Source organism: Lutjanus erythropterus, chromosome 8 (genome assembly GCF_056507025.1).
Source record: "Lutjanus erythropterus isolate fLutEry1 chromosome 8, fLutEry1.hap2, whole genome shotgun sequence".
In the NCBI taxonomy this organism is placed as follows: Eukaryota; Metazoa; Chordata; class Actinopteri; order Lutjaniformes; family Lutjanidae; genus Lutjanus; species Lutjanus erythropterus.
Genome location: NC_139324.1, coordinates 29,697,383 through 29,724,285, shown reverse-complemented (window position 1 = coordinate 29,724,285; position 26,903 = coordinate 29,697,383). Strand labels below are relative to the sequence as shown.

General features: G+C 39.3%; 1 protein-coding gene across 1 annotated transcript in view; it reads left to right on the top strand.

Annotated features, from left to right (window-relative positions):
* The first annotated feature begins 838 nt into the window (after nucleotides 1-838).
* LOC146323032 (protein TANC1-like) overlaps nucleotides 839-26,903 on the top strand; it is a 137,767-nt gene continuing 111,702 nt past the window's right edge. The window contains exons 1-2 of the mRNA XM_084725223.1: nucleotides 839-998; nucleotides 15,765-15,858. Of these exons, the coding sequence (XP_084581349.1) occupies nucleotides 15,798-15,858 (61 nt within the window). The 5' untranslated portion in view covers nucleotides 839-998; nucleotides 15,765-15,797. The remainder of the gene's footprint in view (nucleotides 999-15,764; nucleotides 15,859-26,903) is intronic.

Sequence of the window (26,903 nt, the reverse complement as noted above, 5' to 3'; positions counted from 1 at the left end):
TGCTCTTAATAAATAAAACTTGCATTATTCATAATGGAACATCCGTTTTAATAAAAACATGAATAATCCAAGTGATTAAACATTCATAGACTTTCTTTGGAGGGGAATTTTGAGGACTTTAGTACCTTGAAAACCCTGGCTATGTTCCTTCACCAGATCCCCCTGTTAAAGGGATAGTTCACCCAAAAATGAAAATTCAGTCATTATCTTTTTACCCACATGCCGATTGAAGGTCACGTTTAGTTTTTAAGTCCACAAAACACTGCTGGAGTTTCACAGGAAAGCGGTGTTGTAGAATCTCCCAAACAATGGAAGTAAATGGTGACCCAACATGCCAAGCTGACTAAAAAACATTATTTAACACCATGATTTTAGCCTGAATCGTCACTGTAGATCCTTAGCTTGGAGCCATGTTTATGTGCACTTGAACTCTGAACTGACTTGGATTAGACCAGACAAGCAGTATGGAGCCATTTTGTTTTTCGTTTTAGTTGTTTTTTTTATGTTTGAAAAGTGGTCACCATTCACTTACATTGTTTGGGGGATCCTGCAGCACTGTTTTCCCGTGAAACTCCAGCAGTGTTTTGCGGACTAACAAAATAAACCCTCAGTTGGGATAAAGGTGAGCAGATAATGACTGAATTTTAATTTTTTGTGTGAACTATCCCTTTAAACTCCACTTAAACAGTTGTCCTAACACACGTCAATCTCGCTTCTCTAGCATCCTGTCACGTCCATGAGGCATGCCCAGAGAAACGAGGAAGAAGAGGTATGGAGGAGGAGAAGGCAGGAGGGGGTAGTTTTGTCTTGGTTCCCTGCCCTCTGTTGATGTGCCTCCCTGAAACAGATGACCTCATGCGGGGAGGAGGAGGAGGAGCAGCCCAGCGTCCCGGAGCCTACCTTGGCGGATCAAGTGGGAACTGAGTTCGTGTGGAGATACGCTGGAGAACTGGGGAAAACTTTTTGTCTGGCGCTTTAATATCCATGACATTTATCAGGTAAGGCTTTAAAAGAAACACTCACGAGTTGGCTGTGTCGACATAGTTAGCCTGGAGGTGTCGGTTCACCGGTTCGGGAAAAAGTTAACAGGGATAAGTTGCTCCCGGTCAGAGTTTTAGAGGCAGTTTGTTGGGGAGGAATGTCGGGACATGCCCATTGAGTCAGCCGTCAAAACCAGCAGGAGTGACAGACAGCAGTGTGCTCTATTTTCAACTTACTCGAGTTTTTTTTTTTTTTAGCGTGTGTGGTCGAGTTATTTTCTGTGTCGCTTCGGTAAACGGTAACATTTACCGTTAGAGCTAGCTTAATTTAGCTGAACGTCACGCTCTGCTAGCTTAATTTAAACTTTTCCTACAGGTAACGTTAACGTTTGGTTTGGCGTGAATTGGAACTAACGGGACACACAGACGTTACGCTGAAATTTAATTAAGTAAACTAACTACCTGTTTAAAAACCGTTGAAACTGACAATTCAAAAAAAGTTGACGGTTGGTGTTTCGGGATTTATTTTATGTCGTATGCACATTGTCCTGCCTTTAAAAACCTCCAACTGCTTTTGACACTATGGTCGACCATTGACGGGTTTAGAGCCAAAACAACAATCAAGTAAGTGATGCTAGCAGCAAATAACAGCACATTACAGATTGATATAGTGGAGCAACATAAGAATACAAAAAAGTATTTTACTCAGTAGAGATGCAATTTATGACGTTTGCTACTGATTAAAGGGAAAGTTCACCCCAAAATCAGGAATTCGTATTTCCTCTGACCTGTAGTGCTCTTATCCATCATGATAGTTTTTTTTTTTTTTTTTTTAAGTTGCTCAGTTTTGTAAATATCAACCATAAAGATGTCTGCTTTCTCTCACATATACTGGAAAAGTTTTATTTTTTTCATTTTGGGGTGAACTGTCCCTTTAAAATTGACATAGTGGAGAATATAAACAGTAATGTCCTTTGAAATAGAGCTCCAGTTTAGTTACATCTTTTTGTGACAAATTAGTCTATTGATAATTTTAATCGTTTAACCTTTAAAATGTCAGAAAATAGTCACCAGAGCTAAAAGTGATGTCTTAAAATTGCTTTTTGTCTGACCAACAGTCCAAAACCCAAAAATTATTAAATTTTAATAATCAATAATCGTAAAAGGGTTGACTGAACATTGGCCTGGCTGATTATCATATCCTATATTCAGCCTTTTCACAGTTACTGTTATTTGTGTTTTGTTATCTGATTGCAGGTAAGATTATTTGGAAATTAATTTAAAATGTGCTACTTTGGCTCTGATGCAGCCGCCTCTTTCTGTCTGTAGCTGCCATTCCGTGGTCTCAATTTATGTCCCGCCCACAACACTGTCTGATTGGTTTACTAAAAGTTGCTGTTTTAATTAAACATAAGCTTTAAGGCATCTCAACTAAGTTTTGTGTTGGAGATTGTATGAATGCATGTTCGTTTAAAATGTTAATTATCTTGATTATTAATTATTAATATTGGCTCAGAAACAAACATATCGGTTGGCCCTTGGTAACATGAAGCAAAAAGCAAACATTCAGCTTCTCAAGTGTGAGAAATTTGCAATTTTTTCAGTGTGACATGATTGTAAATGTAATCGTATACTGTTGGTCAAACAAGACAAGCTCGGCTTTGGTCATTCTAAACAACTGATTGATTAAAAGGTAATTTAAAAGTAATCTGTAGCCTGGATTAATTGATAACAATAAATCGAAGCCTTAGAGGAGTTGCCTTTTTACAACATGTCACTGCAGAACACCCTAAATTGCTTGTTGCTGCATGTGTTTACTTTTCTCAAGATAAATAGAAATCCAAGAACTTTTGAAGATAGGTAATACTTATTGTGGAGTAACATCCTGCTCACCAGGATGCAGATGTTTTACAAAAAGCTTCATTACTTTTCTTATGACTGTGTGGTCTTGTTTGATGCTAATGTTAGTCTGTATTTTGTGATTGGATGCGGTGGTTTTCAAACCAGAACCCAACCCAGATATAGTAGTAGACTTAAGGCTAAAGGACTGTAATCTTGTCCGCCCACATAGATTGAGTCATTGAAGTTTGACCACTGGCTGTATATGACTTTTGCTGCTTTCAGCACTTTTTCAATGAAGAGGAATCCCCTTGTACCTCAGCCAGGTGCTTTGAAAATCAAAGCTCTGTTTTCTCCTTTTGAGAAATTGCTTGTAAATGTCAGGATGCAGCTTTGATCACCATGAGTCATCGATTCACAGCGTTTTCTGAACAAGTGTTATGAAATCTTCATAACCCCATAACCTCTTGGCGTTCTACTTTGGCAGAACCTGCCAGAACATTTGCTCTTTCCTGTTTTGACTTATTCATCTCAATCTAGCTTCAAGGCAGTTCAAATGTATATACAGTACAGTGTTGATTCTCCATTTTAAACTCAACAGGTGGAACAGGCTTTCCTGCTGACAATCATGCAGACTGTCAGTTAACCTGGAGATGGTCCGTATTAACTTTCCAACATAATTTCAGGCAATTTTATGCTGATTATTGCACCATTACAGTGAATTTGCATGCCTCAATGCCAAGGCTAGAGCTACCCCAATTGTCTACCCACTGCAGAGTTATGAGATGTTTGCACTACAGAGCACTCATCTTATTGAATGTGCCACAAGAGTTTGCCTCCCAGGCTCTACAGAGCCTGGTTCCCATGGTCCCCAGCCAGTTGGCCACTAACAGATGCTGGCATCAGAGTCGCATTGTTATGGCTGAGGAGGGAAAGTTACTGGAGCCAGTGACCTGACAGGCAGCATACTGAATCGTGCTGGTTGTTGATGATGATGATTTTGTACTGTTGAAAGGGGCTACTTATTGTGTAAGCACATGGTTCCAATAGGAAAGCCAGATTTTTTTTAGATTTGTTGGGGTCATGACCCTGACTGTCAGCATACTGTTTAACCACAATTGTTATTGAATAAATCCTGCATGTTGGGGTGTGGGATTCTGTGGAATTGGGATTCCAGGACACTAGATACCACAAACCAAACCTGACCGCAAATATAAGCCCCAATATAATGTCTCATAACAGTCTTGGGGTACTCTCTCTAAGGCTGACGCCTTGTGGTCAGTTGGTTGGTCGTTATGCTCTTCTTGGACCCCATTCTCATTGGTCGGACAGTCGCTGGTGTTACTTGAATAAGGAGAGAAGCTATTATTGACGAGTGTGTGACATACCTATGCTGACATGATGTGTTTTATTTCCGAGTGACAGGCTATTTACTGAACATTTACTGGGCCACAGACTAATTGTCACCGTGTCTGAGAAGTAGCACATATTGTTACATCGGCCCCCAGTCTCATAAGATAGAAGAGCTGAGAGAATGAAAAGTTTATCTTTGATGACACCATGTGTGTGCAGTTCACTCCATTGGACTGCTTTCTTAACGAGCATCTGCCAGTAATATTTCAAGGTTAATGATTGATAAATATCAGCTGTATGTGAACCAACTTCAACCTGGAAAGCTGTAAGTTTTGTCATGTTTTAGTGCTCCCTAAGTAGGTTATCATATTGAATTTGGTTCTAGCATGTTGCTAATATAACTACACAGTCTGGGGTGATGGAGGGATTCATTTGCTTGGCAACTCTGTGATACTTTGATTAGCACCAATTTACTGCCAGGATGAGTGGACTGTGTCTGATTTAATTAATCTAGAGCGTACATGAATTTTTTTCCCCCCATTGATCCATTGATTGGTTGAAGACGGGGAAGAATTTCAGTTGACCAAGATTTTCTTTGGTTGACTACATCCCTAGTGCTTTCACATCTTACTTAAATTCTAAGTTTTAAATGAACTGTGCACTGCATTTTCCTGTTTGGTTTGTTTGACTGGTATGAAAGCTGACATTAAAAACTCTGGTAAGTCTTTTGCTTTGTGACAGCAGATATGAGATTTTAATTATAATTTGAAAGCTAATTTACTATCGTCTATCTGGTTATCATGGGAACTCTCAGGGAACTAATCTTCTGTGCTATCTATATGTAAGCGATCTTCATATTGTGTATTAGGCGTGGGATTGTAGCCAAAACATTTTGACATGTCAAAATCATTGAGGTGGTTTGAGGGCATGATGTGAAATAAATGTGTAACAGCAGAATCAGTTACCCCCTGGGCTCCTGCATCTCTAACAAAGCAGAGATTGTTTTGTGTTTCATGCTAGGCTTTGTCCCCCCCCAAAGTCTCTGCAATGAAGTAGCTGGAGTGATCATAAAAATCTGACATGGCATACTCTACCAAAGTATGGTATTATCTTTTTACTCTTTAATTATTCTTTTAAAACAAGAGTCACACCACAGACATTTTATATAAATCCCCAAGTTCTGAAATTCTTCGATATTTACCATCAGGTTAAGGAATCATATTTCATTCTCAGGGCTGGGATGAAGACCATACACAAGCCTACTGGCAAAGTGGCATTGTGTACTTGAATTACCCGTCATTTCGAAGGCACATGAGAATTTCTGTGTCAAAACGGTTGCCTTACCATTTAATTGTCCCATTTCTTCTCAGCTCATCTATTAAAAACTTGACAGAATGATAGCCATGAATATTGTGTGTCTTTGTGTTTAAGTGATGGTGTTAGCTAGTGTCCTAGTATGAGACATTTTGCTGAATAATTCATTCATCGTAACAAAACTGCAGTATTTTCTCTACCATGAGTTTAAAGTGAGCAAGCGTGTGTGTTTTCAAGGTCTATGCACGTGCATATGTGCGCTCATGCTTGCTTGCATCTGTATCTAAAGCACGTGTGTGTTTGGAAGTGGTTCTTAGGAACAGCTGTTACTGATTTACATTTTTGTCAAGCCTTTTTCAAAGCCCCAGAGACAGACAGAGAGAGAAAGAGAGAGAGATGTAGATAAGCAGAGTACCTCAGACAAACCAAAAGTGTGACATGCAGTATTTGTGACAAGGTACTTACAAAGAATTTATTTTTATGAATAATTTTGTTGACATTGGCAAAATGAAAAGCGGAATTAGTGTTCTTGTCACTGTATCACGATTATGTTTTTTTTTTAGCTTTGACAGCTAGTGCAGCTCTAGCAGCTCTTCCCTCACAGCAAAGAAAACAAAACAAAACTACTTGGATAGATTTGATAAGTTGATTTAAAACTTCTGTGTGCTGTATATAGATTATATTCTCTTTATTCAGGCATTTTCTGATCACGCCATATCAATTTACTGTATGTCAGTGGGGTCCTGTCCATAGTGTGGATATTTCAGCTGGACCTTAGAGACTTCCCCACCTGAGGTGGGTGTTCAATGGCATTTTTTGCATCTGAACCCAAATTATAAAGCACTGAAAGCGATAGATAATTGACACACCTCATTTGACATGCTTCAAGTTATATGCATCTTTATTTGTTTAGTACCATTATCAATAATGATTTATTTCTTTAATAAAATATTGTCATCATAGGGGGGAATCTCCTTTTCAGGCCAGTCTATACAGTGACAAAGTGGTGAGTGATATTTTATGTTTTTTGTATTTATGCAGACAGCATAACTTATTAGCGACAATTTACAACAGTTTGAGAATGTTTTACACCATAGAAGATGGCAAACTGAACAACAATATGCACCAAGGGGATGAAGAGGGAGAGACAGCGTCTGGACAGTTCATCATAGTTTATAAAAATGCAGCTCAGTTTCATTCAGTGAAATCACACACCTAGACAGAGGCATCTCTATGGCAAGAAGAGTGTGAGGCTCATATTTCACAAGTAGTTTAAATAATCGCAGTGTTTGTTTTTTTTCTCTGTTGTTAGCAAAATGGTGCTGTTGGACCAAATTAGTGTAGTTATTAGTCACCACAGTATCATCATAAGACCAACAAGTAGTTCAGATTAGTGGCATGTTTATACTCCCAGAAAATGTTCTTAATTTTTCCCCTTCCATGTTTTGTTAATACTTCCTTTTGTATTATTCATGCTGAAATTAAACTGCCATCACCATTTTAACATCACAGCACTTATGCACTGTGGTTTCCTTTCTTGAGTAAAGCCACCAAGGGCTTTTTGACTGCACAGTGGGAGACCCTGTCAAAGTCTGTGAATCTATAAGGGCAGACACTGGAACTGAGTGTGAGACCCAACTCGATGTATCCCTGTCAAAACAATTAAGTGGTGAAACAAATTTTGGATTTGTTAGTGATAGAAGCTTGTCCCCCTGTGACAACTGTACCTGTATGAGGTATCTACATTTATGTGCAAGTCTAGCTGTCCTCCCCTCCTCCCTGTTGAATTTGCACAGAAAAATGAAGTTGGTTTCTACGATATTGTGGGAATCCTGTCGTTCTAGACTATTGTCTTGGTAAGATGCTGATTCATTTATGTGTGACCCTCTGACCTACAAATCTTAGCTTGAGGAGAACTTCTGGCAGTCTACGCAGTGCACTTCCTGTAGACTTTAAACACTACTTGTTAATGTTTTACCCTTAATCAAATACCAGGCTTCCTGGGAGGTGAATGTCGAACTGAGAGTGAGCAACAATGGTTCAGCTTTTATTTATTTATTTTTTTACTCCAGATGTTCATTAACACTATGGCAAATCAGCAATAGAGTTGTAAAGTTTAATCAGCAGTGATTGCAGGAGTTAATGACTATAACTCAGATGAGATGATTGTTGTTACTCAGCGTGTAGTTAAATCTGTTTCTAGCTGATGATGATGACAGAAGAGGGCTGCTTGGTGTGTGATGTAAGGGGTGTGTAATCGTTGCAGACAGACTTCTAACAAATTCGACAGAAAAGGAAAATCTCAGAGTGGAGAAATTGATTTGTGAGAGTTTAGATGGCAGACCCACTGCACATGTTAACCCATCCATGAATCCATGTTACATTCTCATCTGTCAAGTTAATTAATGTTGGTTATAAGTACTCCTATAGTTAGCCTAGATTTGATTTTAATCTGTGTGTAAAGTCAGTATGATAATTATTTGGTGAGGAGGATGTGTAGTGTCTTGTATTCTTCCTAATTTTTAGTGTCAGGTTTATTCTGTTTCCAGAGCCTGGGGTGTAATTCAGAGCAGTGATTGTCCTCTAAAACGTGCCTTGACACTTCTGGAGCAACAGGCATGGGTTTTCTCGTTGTCACTGCTGAGCCAGCATGTAGGTCTGTGTCTAGATTTATTCACTAGTCATATTAGAAAAGATCAAGGACAAGTGGCCTCAGAGGGTGAATCAGTCTTTCAAAACTGACAGTGTGTTTCCCATGGCAGTCTAATGAGTAGATCAGACTTGTTATCCCTTTTAATTTCGCACTGAGCTGTATGGCTAGTCCTCTTTATTAAGACACTAGCTGGCTTTGCCCCAGGCTGGAACTTTGAATCTGCCTGTGTCTGTGAGGGTACAATATCCTTTCTCACTAGGTAAATGTAAACAATTACAGAAATCTTAAAGTGAATATCAGCCTTTTCTCATCATTTAGTTTTGAAGAATTCTACACCATGATGTCTCCTCTTAAATGAGCTAGCGTCATGATTATGTTTATGAATACTTTCACGTGTCATGCCTGTAGTATAATTATGTTGCTGTTTTTATACCCAGGACACAATGCTACTGATGATGTCCCTCTCCCACAGTATATAATCTTTAAGAAAGCTCTTGTAGAACAAACCATTGAAGCTACCACTTTTCCTGATGTCAAATGACTCTTTTCAACTGTTTAAACTTTTTTTTAGGAAACAAAGAACCTTTTTAGGAACTAACTGTAGGAATTGTACTCCAGGTTAGGTTCTTAGGCTATAGTTTAATGTTGTGGAATGGTCAAGAACTAGTTCTGAGGCTGCTTCAACCCGTATGTTACTCAGACTATTCAGGTTTTTCATGCAAATGGCAAGCAGAAAGCCCTGGTTGGTTATATTAAAGTGGTATGTGACTGGCGTTCGTGTTTGTTGAGACAGTGAATGTGTGGCATGTCTTTTCAAGATTTTTTTTTTTTAATTCAGCTCAGAGTATTTGACTTCTCTGGATCTCTGTGATCTTTCTCATATGACTTTAAAAACTCAAGCATCAAGGTGCTGTTTGCCAGATGGCCTCTATTGCTTACAAATGCTGCTAACTAGCATTCAAGGATTTTTTTCAAGAATGACTTTATACATCACCACACATACACCTTTGTAGTAGTGTGTTTGTAATAGGCTTGGGCAGTTGGATGAATATATTAATGACTGGCCATCTGGCCATCTGTTTTTTTAGTGACTTTATTAATTTTATTTTGGTAATTTAATGGTCTATAGAGTGCCACGTACTTAGCAATGCACAGTACACACCCACTGAGACGGGGGACGAGTGCACTGAGCTGGAGGATGAGTAACTGGACTCAACCTGTAGAGCCAGACTATTTTCACATCTAACGTGGTGTATTAAGCATTTACAGTATTTTGACAAAACAGAGTTGGTGACTCTTGGAACAGTGGAAAGACAAATATATTGGCAAATCCCCAGCTGATGGGCTGATGGTGGCCGATTGGAAAATTTGAACATATAACCCCACCCTAGTTTGTAACTCTAATGAAGTCATCTCAGTTTTTTAAGTTTATGTACTGTTGCACTATGTAGACCATTTTGTCTACCTCATGTTAAGTTGAAAGTGCTTAAAATGAAACTTGTATGACAAGTAGACATGCCTGTATGATCTGTTGCTGGGTTGCAGGCATATCATACAGGCTGGCTGTAGTATTGTGTAAGAAGTTAACCATTGTCTTTACTCTTGAAGGTTAGCTATAAATGTTACAAAATGTTTCTCTTTCTTGCTCATCATAAGACGAAGGACTGCTTCTCATATGCTTTAAAGCGGAGGGTTGTGCAGGAAACACTTGAGTCAAAGCGGAAGACTAGTTACATAAAAATGTCTATTCTTTTGTGGTTTCCTTTCCACTCACGTTAGTGTGAATAACAACCTTTGTTTACAATGGCCGACACTGAGAATGTGCGATCCTACATACCTACTCCCTACACTTCCTCCTTCAAGGGTTTGTTAGCTAATTTCCCATTGTTTATGGACCACTTGAACTCACCGTCCAGGCTGGGCCTGTTTCCTGCTCTCAGTGAGGGAACAACAAAAGAACAGATAATTATGGAGTTCACAGGAGGATTTTAAAATATCTGATCACTTTTTGGCGGTGTTTAATAAACCAAGTTGAAGGTCAGCCCATGGTGACAATTTCCATGTTGCTATGACAACAGTGTGGAAATCTGAGAGTGATCATTCATGTAGAATCAGTTGAAGAGAGCTGGCAGGGCGTTTCAGCAGCAAGGGATGAATGCATAGGGTGGAAAAAAGCTGTTTGCTGCAGTCCTGCAAGAGTGGTGAAGTTGATCTGAGCTTAACAATGCTCTTTCTATTGTGTGCCACCTAACAGAGGACAAAGCAGGTTCAAGCTCACCAACTGCCAATGTATGTGAAATGCTTTCCTGCCAGAGGCAATAGGGTCAAACAATCCTGTTTCCGTTCTATATATAGCTGTCTTCTCAGATGACTGTGGTATAGCTAGATGGCCCTATTAAGCACATGTCACATCGGCATTGTGCAGGTGAGGATCTTTTCTTCCTCACACCCTCTATGGATTTGAACTCTATCAAGTCAGGAATGACCTGGAAAAACATACATGTTGATAACCTGAGGAACCCCTTAACCACCTTGGTTTCCAATTTCTCTTCTGTGAAAGGAAACCCTGTCTATATTGTATTATAGATTGGAGTGCTTTTTATTGTTGCCTTGAGCTGTTCCAATGTAACTGACAGCCCACATGTGAAGGTCATAGAGCAGACATATTCCTGATGGAGAATCGCAGCAAATGGGGGCATCCTTAATGCTTAATGCCTAAATACATTTATAAGGTTTTACGTGTGTATTCCTTCAGTTTCTTGGAGCAGATGTTAAAAACTTTAGATGACTAGGCCTCTTGACATAAACAATAAAGCACTACCATGAGAACAATACTCCTCTGTTTCTCTGGGGCTTTTGCTTGCTCTTGACGTGTCTTGCACAGATTGAATGTGAATATTGAGAGTCAATTTTGTCTTTTCAGCCAGTGTGTGTCCACAAAAACCCTTGAGCCACTGTGGGACTTTCACTGCCCTGTTTTAATATTGAGAGGCCCCTTCTAAGGGGCCATGCTTTGAGGCTGATATCCAAACACAGCTTAAGAGCACTGGGTTGGACCTGACTTTGAGGGCTTGAGGAATCTTGATGCCCATTTTGCTGCATACCATGCAGTGCATTTCTCTCTTCTCTGAGGAGACTTTCTTACAAAGGACACAGTTGTATCTCCACTATGGCTTAAGCATAGCTGCATTTAATGTTGATTGTGGTGCCTTTGCTACACACTTCCTCATATCTACTGCCAATAAAAACTGAATGGCATAGGCAACATGTTTTATATGAATACAGTAGGCTTGATGAATAAGAACAAAATGTCTTGTCTCTGCCAGGCATGAATGCATCATGTTACATTTAATTGAGGATTTCTTAGCGTATAAGTAGATGTAACTAATACCCACTATAATGTAAGTTGTCATTTAATGGCATAACTACAGTTAATGTTTGTAAAATATGAGGATGTCAACAGCATTGGGCTGATTATGTTGTAGGGCTGAACAGAATACTTTGAAGCTTCATTCAATACATTGACATTCAAATTCTACACAGCTTTTTTGTCTATTCATTCTGTTCAAACTCAGTATTTCTGCACAGATAATTTATCGGTCAATATCTGTATTGGAATTTATTAGCCATAAAATATCTGCTATAATAATGCCTGATTCGACAGATTATGTCAAAGCATTAAATTTTAATTCTTTGGCAAAATGTTTGATGTACTTTGCATGAAAAATATCTGAACTTTTGAAGAGTCAGAACTAGGGTTGTGCTTATGGACGATACCATGTGATTTAAAAGCTTTCTGTATTTGAGGTAGCCACAAGACAGGAGTTGCTGATGAAGTTCCATTGTTGACAGAGAGAAAATAAAAAGAAGCTGTTGCTGCTGGTCATTGCACTAACTTTATATCTCCATGTATATTTGCCATTTTATTATTAAGCCTGCTCAGTTAGGTGAACACAAGATGATCCATTACATTGGGGGCAGTGGTATTTCTTGTCTGTGGGCTGCTGTTAGTGTGTTTCCAACAACAATTTCATCGTCCAGTGCAATGTTGCACTGTGGATATTGTCATATGCCAATTAATTAGTAATCACCCAGCCCTAGTCAGAACTGTCCTTTGTTTTTGTTGTAATTGTCTTGTGAGTAAAAATTCATTAGGTAAGAGCTATGAAATATTAAATAATCTGTCTTTGCTCATTATATCTTAACCTTTCTTACCCTCAGGCGTGCAGAAAAAACAGGTTATATGAACTTCTTTATAAAATACAAAAATGTGAACCCTATCTTATTAGTAGCTGCCATGAGAATGAGGTAGTTATCAGTTCTAGGTATCAGCTGAAAAATCGATATTGTGCATCCCTAAAATATTCCAGTGGTTAGTTCAGGGGGCCTGGGACAGTGTTTCCAACAGATTGACAGTCTAACTGTGGCGGGATGGTTTGTTTGCAATTGTTATGACTATGAAATATGTCATAATCAAATCAGTGTCATTGATAACACTGCCATAAGATGTGTTTGGCTTTTATTCAAGTGATTTTCAGGGCTTAATTCCTTCACTTTGAATAAAAATAGCTAATAGGAGCATAAAAAGTGATGACTGTAGATGATGGCCAAAGAGGTGGTGTCTCATTCTCACAGTGTGTGTGTATTGACTGTGTGTGTGTGGTGTCTGTGATGGGGGAGGGGGCGATGGAAGGAATTTGTCATGTTGGGTTTTGGAGGGCCTTTCTCATTTCCTTTGGGTTAACCTGAGCGATGTTTATTGTTACTGTGGAGATGAGCAGCCAGCTCCCACACAGCAGTCAGCAGTTCCACTGGCTCGGCTAATGTACTTCACTGTGCTGTACTGAACTACACTACTCAATATAGATACTGACAGACACAGTACTCAGAACTGTTTCTTACTATGTCACACCTGGTGTTTACCTTGCTGTTGTGTTCTTTGATGTCATAGCCGTGAGCACCAAAGGGCTAGACTCAGGCACCTGTGCATTCTTGAGAATTAGACTGAATACAGCTTCAGAAGTGCTGTTCTGTGCTTTCTCCTGCCATCTAATCTCCCGGCTATTATATCTATATTTAAATAAAAGTAGACATGAAACACACCAGACTTGCACAACTATTGTTTAGGATCGATCACAGCACTTTTCCCTTAAAAAAAAAAAAAGCCTTGCCAAGAGCCTCCCAATATTCTGTATCCTGCTACTGCTACACCTCATGACTGTCATTTGATTGGTTGTTGTCCACATATTTTTTTGTTTACTTTAGTCGGGTTATAAAATAGCCTTATAGTGATTCAATATTAGCTGTATATTAGTTTTATTAGAGAGCAATACTAGATGTAGTAGTTGTGTTAACCTACTTCTAGTTAGCATATTTGTGTTTGCTTTTTAATTTGAGGTATTTTAAGCCATATCTCACCTCAGTGTGACTTGTGAGTGTCATTAAACGACCATGTCAGAGTTGTAGTAGTATACTGTGACTTTCAAGCAGCAGTATGACAGTATGCTAAGTTTGATTTAGTTTGGAGTATTGTCTACTACTGTCCTTTAATGGGCATGATCTGCAATGAACATGGTCACCATAAAAGACATTATAGCGTTTGTGCTCTGTTTGCAATTTAGGTGCCTGAACACTGCCTGTAATTATGTTATGACAATGAATTAAATAGTCTAATTTGTTAAACATAATATTTTGAGTAATTTCTACTGTATATTTATCTTGTACATAATGTGGACCTACTGTAAGTCTGAGTGAAAGTAGGGTTAAAATATAAAGGAATGTTTATGAGACTCTTCACCAAGCTCATATGATGGAAAGATAGGGTTGAAACTGGATCAGGCACTGAGAGATGTCATCCTTGGCAGGAATGAGGGCTAGAGGAAATATTTTTGAACTATAGCAGACATGTAGAAAAGGGATGATCCTGATGAGTTCAGGTGACGGTAGTCACTACCACAAGGTAACAGTAGTAAAAAGTTGCAGAAGAAGCATTGGTCATGACTTTGTAAAATCCACAGATGGGATATTGCCAACTGTCTGTCATCAGTATGGTTTAACTTGGATCCGCATCGGAATTGATCAGACTCTTTAAATAAACTGAGCAGACACTTACGCATCATCTTTGTTAAACAAGCCTTGCTTGCCAAGTTCAGATGTCACTTGGCAAGGTGCTTGACATTTAGGATGGCTTTTATTTGAGAGACAGACGTCTGCTAGTCAAGGTCATGTTTACACTGAAAGCACCTGACCTCTGATCTGATGGTGTAAATGAATGAAGTTTGGTATTTGTTATTTGGTATATGTTCTAGAACTGTGTTATGTAGCTTCTCACAGTGGATGTTTGAGGAATATTAAATGAATGTTTGGCAGATTTAAAATAAACATGTCGGTCGTTACCAGTAAAAAGTGAAGTAGGGTTGGAGAATGTGACATGCTTGACTTGTGTGTGTGTTTTCTTTGGGTACTTTAGAATCAAAAACACAGATGCGGTAATCATGTGCTACTTTGAAATTACATTCATAATGGTCTAACAAAACCCCATGAAAAGTTCATTTTTTGACCAGTCAAGGCTGAGTTGAGATACCAAGACTCATCAGGGATTTGCCCCCTACACCTACACCTCCCATAACTGATTCAGTGGAGGCTCTGCCTCACAATATTTCATCTGACACCATCAAGGATGAAAAAGGGCAGATCGATAGTCTCTCTCACAGCAGCAGCAAGAAGACCTAGATATTTAAAGCCTGGCTTCTAGGGTTGAGAACTCAGTGCAAGGACTGTATGTTTTGTTTGTAGAAGGCATACCCTTATTTGGTTGAAACCATTCTGTTCTCTTCATTGGAAAGATTGGTCTGTTGCTATTAATATAGTGGGGTACCCCGCAGCAGCCTAAAATGCGTTTTCAAGGGTTAGAATCAAAAATCCCACACAATTAACTGTTGTAGCTGCCACAGTTTTTAGTTACGTATGTTTTTTAACATCATGCACTGCAAAAGACTATAAATAAGCCTAAGGTAAACAAGCACATCCAGGCATCTCCAGGCTGGACCTTGAGTTCATGTTATACCGTTTAACTCTAAAGATTCAAAATGCACACTAGCATGGGAACAACTGTGCAGAGCAGTTGCAAACACCCAAGTTCAGCCACATAGCATCAATTACATGTGGAATTCAGGGCATTCAGCAGAGTGTTTTCCTGCATAACAAGATAGCAGAACTTGTCCTTTTCTGTTTAAATATTAGAGCATTCTTTCCATTTGCACCCCCCCCCACCCCACCCCACCCACTGATGACCTGCAGGACTGGGAGTGCTGTGGGAAAACTCCCAGGCGGGTGCCAGCTAAGCGGCATGAAATGCGGATGTACACTTTTTTACCATTGATATGCTGGGTTTTCAAGGGCACATTTTGGACTGTTTCGTTTATACTGGTTAAAAAAGACTTGCAAATGTATGTGTTTCAATGATTTTCTAACTTGCAAGTGTGTTCTGTTCTTTTCCATGCATAGAAATAAACCTTTTTTGTTGCTGGATAATTTCCATGAATTTGCATGAGTAACAAGAGATGCATTTCTGTTGTCTTGGCCGTGTGTGACTGTAGTTTTTTGGCTTACTTTTTTTCCCCCAGGGACCCTACAGAGAGGATTCCAAGAATCTTGCCATGTTCAAGGCGGTGCTAAAGAAGAATCGAGATGGAGGCAAGGGGAGCAAGAAGGATTCAGGTATGTCGAAGATTAGGAGAAAAAAACAGGAAGTTCATTTTCAGGAAAGAAATACTTTGACACAAACTCTACATCAGAGGCAGGTGTAGAAACACTTCAACTGTTCCTAAAATCATTTCTGACTATGGAAACTTTCTAAGGTCTCTGTCACAGACACTCATCTTAGAAAAGATGCAAAATGTGAAGGCTGAAGTGAGTTAAATATGCTAAAGTAAACAGAGGAGAAAGTTGAGATGAAAGCACAAACCCCATGCTAAATCTTATGTGAGCACTTTGCAAACATACTGTCATCTAAGCCATTATTTGCTGCAATTGCCTGAAAATATATAGATGGCCAATAATTTAGCCTTACCACCTCTGTCTGTAAACATTTTCTTTGAAGAGCACTGTCTGGTTGTAAGTGATTCACACATATGTAAATACCAACAGTGAGAGCAGGCAGAGATTTTTGCTCAAAAAGAACAAATTAACTATTGCGGGTCAAGTCAGTTGTTTACTCAATCAAAATAAATAAATGTTACTATATAGCAGAAGCCAGTAGAGTACATACAGTATATGCAGGCGGTGTGACTGAATGGTGGTGTTGGTGGTGTACAGTGCAGCTTTAAAAGAAATCCCTCCAGTTCTTTGTTTATATATGATTGTAAGCAGTGTCACCATAATTCAAATGGAACTTTAACAAAGCAGCTGGCACCATACATAGATGAATAAGTTATTGGCCATTTTGTTTAATATATAGCTTTACACCACTGTGGACCCTTTCTCTGTCCTGGTCCTTTTTTACTCTGTGCTCCAATAACAATTGAGCCGGCTTGGTAGCCAGCAGAACCTTGGTGGGAATGTGCAGAAGGCAACGCCAGACCCCTGAAAGATTTCGGGAGAGGGATCATTTTAATCCAAACCATGATCTTTTCCTAACCAAGTCTTTTATGTCCCTAACCCTACCCTGATTTTAACCACACTGTTGTGACATTATAAAATATAATCAGTTCTAGAAAGTGTAAACTGAAGAAACATCTTGCAACCATTTCGCAAATCAAGGGCTCCCTTCTAGACACAGTCAACCCTGGTCAACTTTCGTCTTTCTTGTACCTAGATATGCTATGTGCTACGCTTGTCTATGCTGAATAGACGAGCCTGTTGAGGCACCTGTGCCAATACCGCACATTTTATCAACTATGCTACCAGGGTGCAGGAAAGGAGAAAATGGACTGAGTTACTAAGCTTGCTCAATTGTTATTGGAGAACAGAGCAATAAAACGGGGTAATCAGTTGGGTACATAAACACTCAGAATGCATCACATGCATCACTTAAAGTAAGGCTCTTGCTGTAATGGTAAGATGTGTACAGTCCATGTAAGAATGGTGTGGAGCAAATTATAACTGTGTATGCTCACACTGATTGCTATTGGGGATACAGACCACCACCAGCCCACTGTGTCTCAAAATTCATAGAACCACTGGAACGTCTACAACCTTCCATCTTTCTTTGATTTATTTTTACTGTAGAGACAACCTCGCCATTGTGTCATAACAGATGTTTTCTTTGCCTTTGGAAGTCTGTAGTATTTTCCAACATGACTAAACATGAGTCACACTCAGCAATACATTGGTGACTAGTCTCTTGTTCATACAGCAGCCCCCTCCAATGATCTATCTTATGCTTACACTGCATCTACCAGCCTGGACTTGATTTACCTCCTCAGGACTGGTTTTAACGGGTTGTCTGGTTCAAACAGTCATGGCCAGCAGTAGATACATGTTCTGCTGTTCTCATAGTTCAGCTCTTTCTGCCTTTGTCTGACGTGATTGTGTCATTCAACAGTCAATGCTAAAATTAGAGGGAAAAGAGTCTGACTTGCCTTACACATCAACCACCTCCACTGCTTTCCAGGACAGTATTGTTTTCTATCAAACTGTCGCAACCTGTCTTGCATGTATGAATCACTTTGATAACACAACTTCCCTGTTATCCAGACGCACACACACCCAACCACACACACACATATACACTTCAACACAGAAGGTTGTGTGTACGTGAATGCTGGGAGCAGCAGAGTTTTATGGCGGGATACAGCTCCTTTATCCCAGCCTTGCTCTCCCAGTTGGACCCCATTCATCAAGCCAAAGTTGCTCTGTCTCCCTTTCTCATGCTGGGACAATAAAATCTGGCCTCTCCTCTCTGTTGTTTAGGGCTCTTAAGACAGATGAGAGGTCACAGAGATACAACAGCCAGCAGTGGTCACTTTGCCTCACTGTTGTCCCTGCGTGGGGACACAAATCTTTACTGCACATCTTTTTATTTTAAGGCTTTTTGTGAAGGGCAGACTTGATGAAATATGTGTAATTTCTTGCTATAGCCTGTAATATGTAAGAGTTACTCCTGAAATTGTCCTGATTTAAGATTTTGCTGAGTTATAAATTCACATTAAAGTCATAGTTTGGATTTTTTGAGGTGGGGTTGTATGAAGTACTTGTCCATAGTGGGTTTTAGTGTTTGACACACCTCCAGTTTGGAAAAGAGGAGTACTTGAATAGAGGATAAGCATAGTACTGCTGTGGACAGGATCAGCAGCAAAATGTTTTTTAGGCACTTAAAAAGGTCCACCTGGTGACTGGTAAAATTTCAGAGTAATGTTAGCTAGCAGTTCAGTGACTGGCAGTTTAAAACTCCCCTCCAGTTGTCTCTGAACAAAAGACAACCTGTCAGCTGGTCAGTCAACCGTGTTGTTTTATTTACATCGGCTTCTACATGAGATCATGTAAGATCTTGATCCACATGAAATCATATGAGAAATTGCTCCTTCAGGTGCATAATCTTAATATAATAGTATTAGAAGGCTGTGAAGTAACCAGAAGCACCTTTAGTTAATTAAAAGTCAAGGTTTCATTATGATCATACAGTTTACTTTTACTTTAAAGATTTAGAAAAATGTTGATGTATTCTGTCAGTTATAGTTCTCAGAATTGGCTAAGAAAATTGCTTTTGGTGCATCTGTAATTTTACCTTACAGAACACAGGAATTTCTTATCTGCCACTGTTTCAGTGGGTTAGTTGCGTAGTTTTATTGTGTGACTTTGGTGTTTTAAATGTCTACATTCGATTCACAGAAGTCACACAATAACACAAATAAACTTGGCTTATATAATATCCATTTCCTATTGGAAAAGACTCTGTGACTGCAAAGTAAAGTAGTTACATTTTTCTAAATATAGTATACAGATCAACTGATATTTTGACTGCTTGATATTATTTTTTTAAGTGGCTAAAATACATTTTGCTCCTGACCCTGTCAGCTGTCAGGAGTACAGTTCTTAACTTGTGTGCTGGTATTTCTCTTATGCTTCTCCAAACTCAAGCATGTTTTAAATACCCTATACAACCCCACTTCAGATAATCTAAACTATCCCTTTAACAGGTACAGTAGGTTAACAGGAATCAAATATGTCTTAATATGTTATTGTAAATAATTAGTTGCATTGACAGTGTCAAATTGCATATCATACCACCCTGTGTTTACTAGTCTGTTGTCCTTGAAGAGGAGAATTTGTTTGTAAATTCAGGTCCTTCCTGGGATCTGAAATTAGGTTTGTAACACAGAAGCCTGAAGGGGAAGGCCGTGTTAATCAAATTGGATACACTGCAGTATAGTTAATGGTCCCTGAGACAAGATAGTACCATATTGCACATAAAATATTCACTGCACCTTCTGCGAGGCTTGAATAAAGATTGAATTCTCGCTCCCCAAATGGTTTAGGAAAGAAAGTTGTTTTGAAATTAAATGTCTGGTGCTTTGGAGTTAAGTCATGTATTTTATTATATGCGTTTCTATCTTTCCGCTGTTTTCAAATTGGATTATAGTCAAGGATTTGTTTAATTTGGGTCCTACCACATCAGTGTTATGTTTGAGATTTTTGTCAGCTTTGGGGCAACGTCTCCCTGTTTATACCTGACAGATGGTATTGGTATTTATCTTTTGCATACAAGCTTGTTTTTCAAGGATAATAATTTTGTTCTTGGCAAATTTTCTTTTGTGCAGATGAATGAAAATCCCTTTTATTAGTCAACACCATTGTTTCTCACAGTCCTGTGTTCTTATAGATCAGACTTTATAGACTTTCTCTCCTTTGGAGGGATGAAGTTCCTGCAAAATCTGCTCAGCAGCACATAATGGAAATCAGTGGGAGGAAAGACCTTGATAGTGGTATAATTGCAAGATAGCTCAGCATATGTTGCTCATGACATGGTGGCTATGGACTGGAGGCAACTTTAAAGAAGTCAAGGAAACTTGGCCCCTATGCCAGATACCACTACAGTCATTAGCTCTCCTTTGGGATCTCCCCAATGCCAAGACCACAAAAACACACAGTTTGCTAATTTAGTCTTTCCATCATGTGCTCCTCCTAGATCCTTCCTCCTCCTCCTCCTCCTCTTCGCTTGCCTCTTCAAGACTCAGTCTGTAAGGAATCTGTTTGGAATTGGCCTGTTTAATCCCTTTTAAGTACTCTTTTTTTTATGGTCTGCCAATCCGGAAGTGGGATGCTAGTTTGCTGTGGCTTGTTGCCTTTGAAGTCAACATTTTCTGAGAGAGGTTACATGGCAAGTAGGGCTCACTGAAGTTAATAGATTTGGGACCCTAAGGCACAAGAAAATTATTATATTGTAAAGAATCAGACAGTGTTTTAATTGGTGTTTTCTTTGAGGACGCATGCCCCTCAAATTTTTACTGTGTTTCACCTATGACTTCCTATTAACTCACAGCAGTGTCTGGTTTGTAGTTCACTGAAAAACAAATTGCTTGTTCTAAGTTGGGTGAATTGTTTTTGGGACTGTGTCTTGTCTTGTGGCAAGTTTATGTGATTCTGTCTCATGCTGTTTTCCTCTTGATGCAAATATTCTTCAACAGTGTTCTGTTCAAGTAACAGAAGTAAGCCTATAGTAGGCAGAAGATATCCTGTACAGTGGGTCCAAAAAAAGAGGGTAAGCATCGGCAGACATCTTGAACTCAATTCAACGCAATTCTTTAGATGTTTACTTGTATTGAGCGGCTACTTTTCGTGACATGGTATCGGGTGTGGGGTATCGGAGTAGTTTTATGAGTACAAGTACGAGTATGTGAGGACAGTATAGGACCGATACCCAATGGGGGTATCTGTATTGGTGCATCCCTAGTTGCTGTGTTTTTTTTTTTTTTTCTGAGGAAGATTTATGGGTGCAAGTGAAGTGGGGCTAAGCATGAAGCCATATCAAACACCTTTAGTGGACTTGAAACAGGTGAGGACAAGTCTGTGCTTTTCCAACAAGATTTAATTCTCTCTGTGGTGACATTGGTCTGCTGTCTGACTCACTTTATAGCCATACACTTTTTATTGTAGCTGATCTCCTGGGAGTATTTTCAATCAGTATCTCTTCATAATGTGACCCACAGAAACAGCATTTTTGACTCAGCTTTAATTGCTGAGTGTGTGTGTGTGTGTGTGTGTGTGTGTGTGTGTGTGTGTGTGTGTGTGTGTGTGGTAATACCTCTGAAGGCCCTCCAAATTGGGCTTTCCACTCAATGAGCTCCGCTGCTGGAGGCAGCTGCCAGACAGTTGTCTGTCTGCTGAGGGTGACACAGTGTTAATCACACTAGCTTGCATTGCCGTGCACTCTTTGAGGTCGATAACAGTTTCAGCTGTTTATTCCTCCAATCCCCCAACATACACACCCCCACACACACACAAGCCATGTACACACAAACACAACCATCACCAGTTGGCAGGGCTTTTCTTCGTTTGTTTGGCAGTGCGGAGACAGTAGCCACTGGTGCACCTGGCTGGACAGCAGGCAGCCGTCCTGTAGTTGACCTGCCAGCACAGAAAAGGGGGGTCAGCCATTCACTTCTGCTGTAACTTTTAATTTCCCAGCAGTGTATCTACTGGGACAATAACTGTTCTGGTATTGCACACTGACAGTCAGTGAATAGTAGGTTTAGCCATTGAAACGAGAGAGAGAAACAAAGGATATAGACATGTATGCCTAACAGCTTTTTTGATAACAACTGCATCTCCACCAGAGTACCATGTAAGAGGTGATGTTTTTCTTTAGAATGTAGCATCATTTGCAACTGAAGAGTGAATGTCAGGGCTCAACAATGCAAGCAAATGCCATGTCGGGGCAGTAAATCTAGCAACTCACTAAAAAAAGACTTGTTGATTTTGATAATCGACTAATTTTCCATGCAAAAATGGAAGAAAATACTGTTTTCACTCACTCAGGTATAGAGAATTACTGCTTGTTTATGTGTATTATCATATGAAACTGATTAATTTTGGTAATGGACTGACAAAACAAGACATTTAAAGATATCATGTTGGACTGTTGGGATAGACATTAGGAACTAGGATAGACATTTTTCACTATTTTCTGACATTTTATTGATGTTATAGCCCTAGAGTAAACAGGACAAATAACTTTCGTCTTTGTTGTTATTTGATGATTGCTAATGATAACTGAAACAGATTTCAGGAAGGTAGAGTTAAAGATGAAGGGGATGCTCCCATACATTGTCTAATATGTGCTTTTTAAGGCTTTAAGGGTTGTGTGAGTGTGTGTGTGTGTGTGTGTGTGTGTGTGTGAGTGTGTGTGTGTGTGTGTCTGTGTGTGAGAGTGTGAGAGAGAGAGAGAGAGAGAGAGAGAGAGAGACCCCATTAAGCACTACACTCTGTTGCCTCAGCTGTGGTGGTGACTGGTACATGCTGTCTCTGCAGTTTCTGTGAGTTCTTTGGATGTTTTGACATGAAACAGTGATTTGTTGCAAAGGGTCACATGACAGCAAATTGGTTTAATATGATTCTTAAAGTTTGACTCACCACAGTGATGGTAGTTATTGCTGAATTCCCTTTCCTTTGTAAAGCTTATAATGCTCGGTTTTTGTTTAACCTGACAGTGAGGTGTTAATAAGATGAGGATATATATTTAAAGCAGTAGTTTCTGCTGTTGTTATTGTTTATTGCGGTTTGGTTTGGCTGAACAAAGCAGCTGACAATGCAGAGAGAGCCTTCCTGGTTTCTGTAATCTCTCTTCTGTTGTCTGTGTTGTACATATACAATATATTCTTTCTCTGTGGTGATACAGTTCAATATTGCGGCAGACATTGCAGAGATTCCATCACTGTTGTCTATATTCTTTGTCTTTCAACTGCCCTCAGGGGTTTAACATGAGGAATTTTTACTGTTATGGGAAGACTTCCCTCAATAAACAATAACCACAGGTGGTTGGGCAGTTATTTGTTCAAACAAAAAAAGAGCTTTTGATGGACAGTTGTTTGTCTAAATGAAAGCTGTTTTTTTATGGTAACTGGACAAATAAAAAATTAGAATCACAAAGTTTGTCCTTGAAAAATGTTTTTGCATGGGACGTCTTGCTTTTTTTCATAAACCTTTGTTACCCAGTAATAAGAACACTTTCATTTGTTGGCTATGAGAAATGGAAATGTTTCACCTTTGTTAAGATGTGAGTCAGAATTAACCACAGGCTGTTTCTGTGCTTTCTAAAACACTCAACAGGTTTGCTTTTGCTCAGCAATTTTCTGCACTCTTTGGTGTTTTTAAAGTGTGCTGACCACTTTGGCTCCAGAAAAAAGTAATGGTCATTTAATCAACCAAGATGTGCTTCATTTTGGGTCCCTATAGATGACACAGGTTCTTTCTGGTCTGAGATGTCTGTTATTTGCTGGTTAGGTTCAGCCTCCCAACATGGCTGAAGGAAAGCACTAAACCGGGTGCAGGATCACAAGAAACTCTCTCACTGACATGTACATGGTGGCCGACCCTCCCCTCAGACATTAACAAACACCGCTCAGTGCAGAGTCTGCCCACAGGTTCCACTGTCAAACTGCCTATGTTAGCCTGGTTCTTCTCCATGAACAGCTGGGCTGCAGCCTCCTCTCTAGTCATATCTACCGCAGCCATTTTGAGACACACTCCCTCCTTGTCCTGTGGCTTGTAAGGGAACTTAAAGAAAACTCCCTCGCAGTGTTCTTCCGTTGTGGATGGAAGTTTTAACATTTTCTTTCATTTGAAAAACTATTCTTACACCAAGAGGATAAATGTGTACTCCAGGTGAATTAGGAATTCATGCTGTCTTACTTAGTGCTGCACAATTAACCAAAATAATGGCCTAGTGCAATATCCAAATCACAGAGGCTGCAGTTTTTTTTAAATAAAGGAAAAATGTGACAAAACAGCATTATAATGAAGTACTGTAGTGCTGCAGAGATATCCTGGCTTACATATCGTGTTCTCCAGATAAAAGAAAACATGTTTGTTTGCTGCAGACCCCAAAATGTCACATCACCATGATGCTAATGTTTTTTTCAATGAAAATTAAAATTGTAATGCAAAAATAATCATTCCCACTAGTTGTGATTCATTTAGCAATCACAATATCTGTCAAAATAATCACAATATGATTTTCTTTACTATATCGTGCAGCCCTAGTACTGGTGTAGTTGGTGACAACAGTAGATGAAGCATTTTGTTTTTGTTCATGTAATTAACAGTTTTGATACTGAGGCGTAGAGACAGAAATAAAAAAAGGAGCCAAAACAAAACAAAAAAAAATAAATAAAAGACAAACAACTTTTTTCATAAATTTGTTGGCACACAATTAAAAGTTTTGAGCGCTGAACCAAGAGGGACAGACAAACAAGATGCACACTGTCAACCACAGGATGTCTAGACCACAGATTACATACAGTTTGTGACCTGTGCGGCATTGGGAAGACAGACTCCACGTTATGCCACACACATACAGCTCATACACACACAGATCAAGAGCAATGGAGACAGAGAGAGAGGCAAGCAACCTCAAGATACATTATTAACATCCTTTGATTAACCATAATAACTAGTGCTCAGACCAGAACCACTGACTCCTTTATCATCAGCTCATGGTTTTCCTTTTGGAAAACACTTCATACTGAAAAGTTCATGGAGCTATAAAACTGGGGTTTGCTTTTAGTTTGCCACTTGAGCTTTTAAGCCTAAATATTCAGTGACAAATTCATCTTTAAATCAGTTTCACCTAAAAACACCTCCAGGGTTATATCTAGGTTACCTCCCAATGCACTTCTTGTAACTTTGATTAAAAGAAAACTGCTGACTATTGTGAAATGGCTTTTTGGCCCATGTTTGCTATTTTTGCTCCCAGACATGTTTGTCTAGATTTCCATGTCCAGACAGTTGAGGTAGGATTTAAAATGGTGGAGAAAAGAATGCACCTGATGTACAAAGGAGACCATTGAGTGCACAGACCTACACGGCTATCAAAGCACCGTGCAACCAGCAGGCAACGATTAGCTGGGCGTAGCTCAAACCACATCTTTCACTTACACACACATTAATGTGCAAATACACACACACAAACACACACAGGCATACACACGTGTACGCCCACTAACCTCAGGTGTATCCACATTAGACACTCCCTGTCTCTGCTTCTGAAAAGCAAAATAAGGGCTCTTGGGGAGAGCAGTGAACCTGGTTGGCCAGTCACGCTGTTTTCTGTTTGCATAGACTTTTACAACAAACATTAGGCCCTGGATAAATTTAACTTTCACAGCACATGACTAAGGACTTCTAAGGAGAAAGGCAATGAGGCTCATAATTCTCCGATTGTATTCCATGCTTCAAAATGTGCTTTTGGTTGCCAAAATGTGGCCTAAGATGTTCACAAGACAAGGACATTTTAACAACAGTTATGTTACTATCTATCTAGAGGAGAACGTTTTGAAGTTTTTCAGAAAAGGTGCTAAGGTTTTATTTATTGGGGTGTTACAACTTAAGAGTGTAGCTTCCCCCCCCCCTGTCTGATTTGAACATGAGCACAGCTTCATAGGCTCCCACTCAAGAGCAGGGGCTGTGGGAGGTGGGCAGCATTAACATTCTTTTTTAATACAAATTTCTTGACACAGATTAGTCTCAAACAGTCTCAGCACTGGCTTTGCATGACATATGTGCCATACTGATGTAATTCCCAGATGACATAGAAACTGTCTTTGATACTGAATGCAGGGAGGTAACATTTTTCACACTGATTGCAGAAATATGTTGAGTTCAGAGTCATTGTTGGTGTAGATCAGTTAAAGTTATATCTGTAGGCTGACAGTCAAAAACCTGTGCAGCTGCTTTTATCTCATCCTCACTTCTTGAAACACCATTCTGTCTAGCTAGGTAGCTAACTATGTTAGAAATAAGGCTGTCACAATACCAGAATTTTAAACTTCCATACAATACTAGTTGAAATGATACTTGATACCTATTTCAATACCAAGGTGAAAGGGATAAAATAAAAAAGTCCTCAGCACAAAAAAGTGTGATTATATTTTTTCTTTTTCTGTTTTTTTTTTTTTTAACAACCTGCACAGTGCTGGCAGAGAAAGAGTAACTGTCTGGTTTTGCAAGCCAAATTTCAGGCAGGACAATAAAGACTGAACTGAGCTCAGGCCTTGAATGAGCACTTAGATAATTGATTTTATAGCTTCAGTACTTTCGATATTTTTTCAACCTGTGGTATCGAAAAAATATCAGTACTTAAATACTTTTGACAACCCTAGTACAAAGATAATACCCCTATTCTCAACCCCATCTTCAAAGCTCTGATTGGTAAAATGTTTTTCCCACTGACTGAAATGATGGTCAGTGGGCATACCTCTAGACGTATGTCAACTGCTGAACAAAAGAGATGAACCTCTGATTTGTTGAATCTGGGTATCTCGCAAAGTTGACTTGAATATGGCAACGACTTCTGGGACTGCCTTCTTTGACGATGTGAAGTGCCTTACTGACTGTTCTACTGTACATAAAACTATTGTTATGGTTCAATAAAGTACTAATAAATGAATTTTTCTGACTACATTTGCTTTAATTTGAAGTATAATTGGCAACCATGGTCCCGTCTTTGATGATATTCAAGCATCACCAGATGTAGGAGAGCTAAATGCACTAGCTGATGGTTGAATCTGGCACTGCTTTTCCTGCCCAGTGGTTTCTGACCAGGGCGA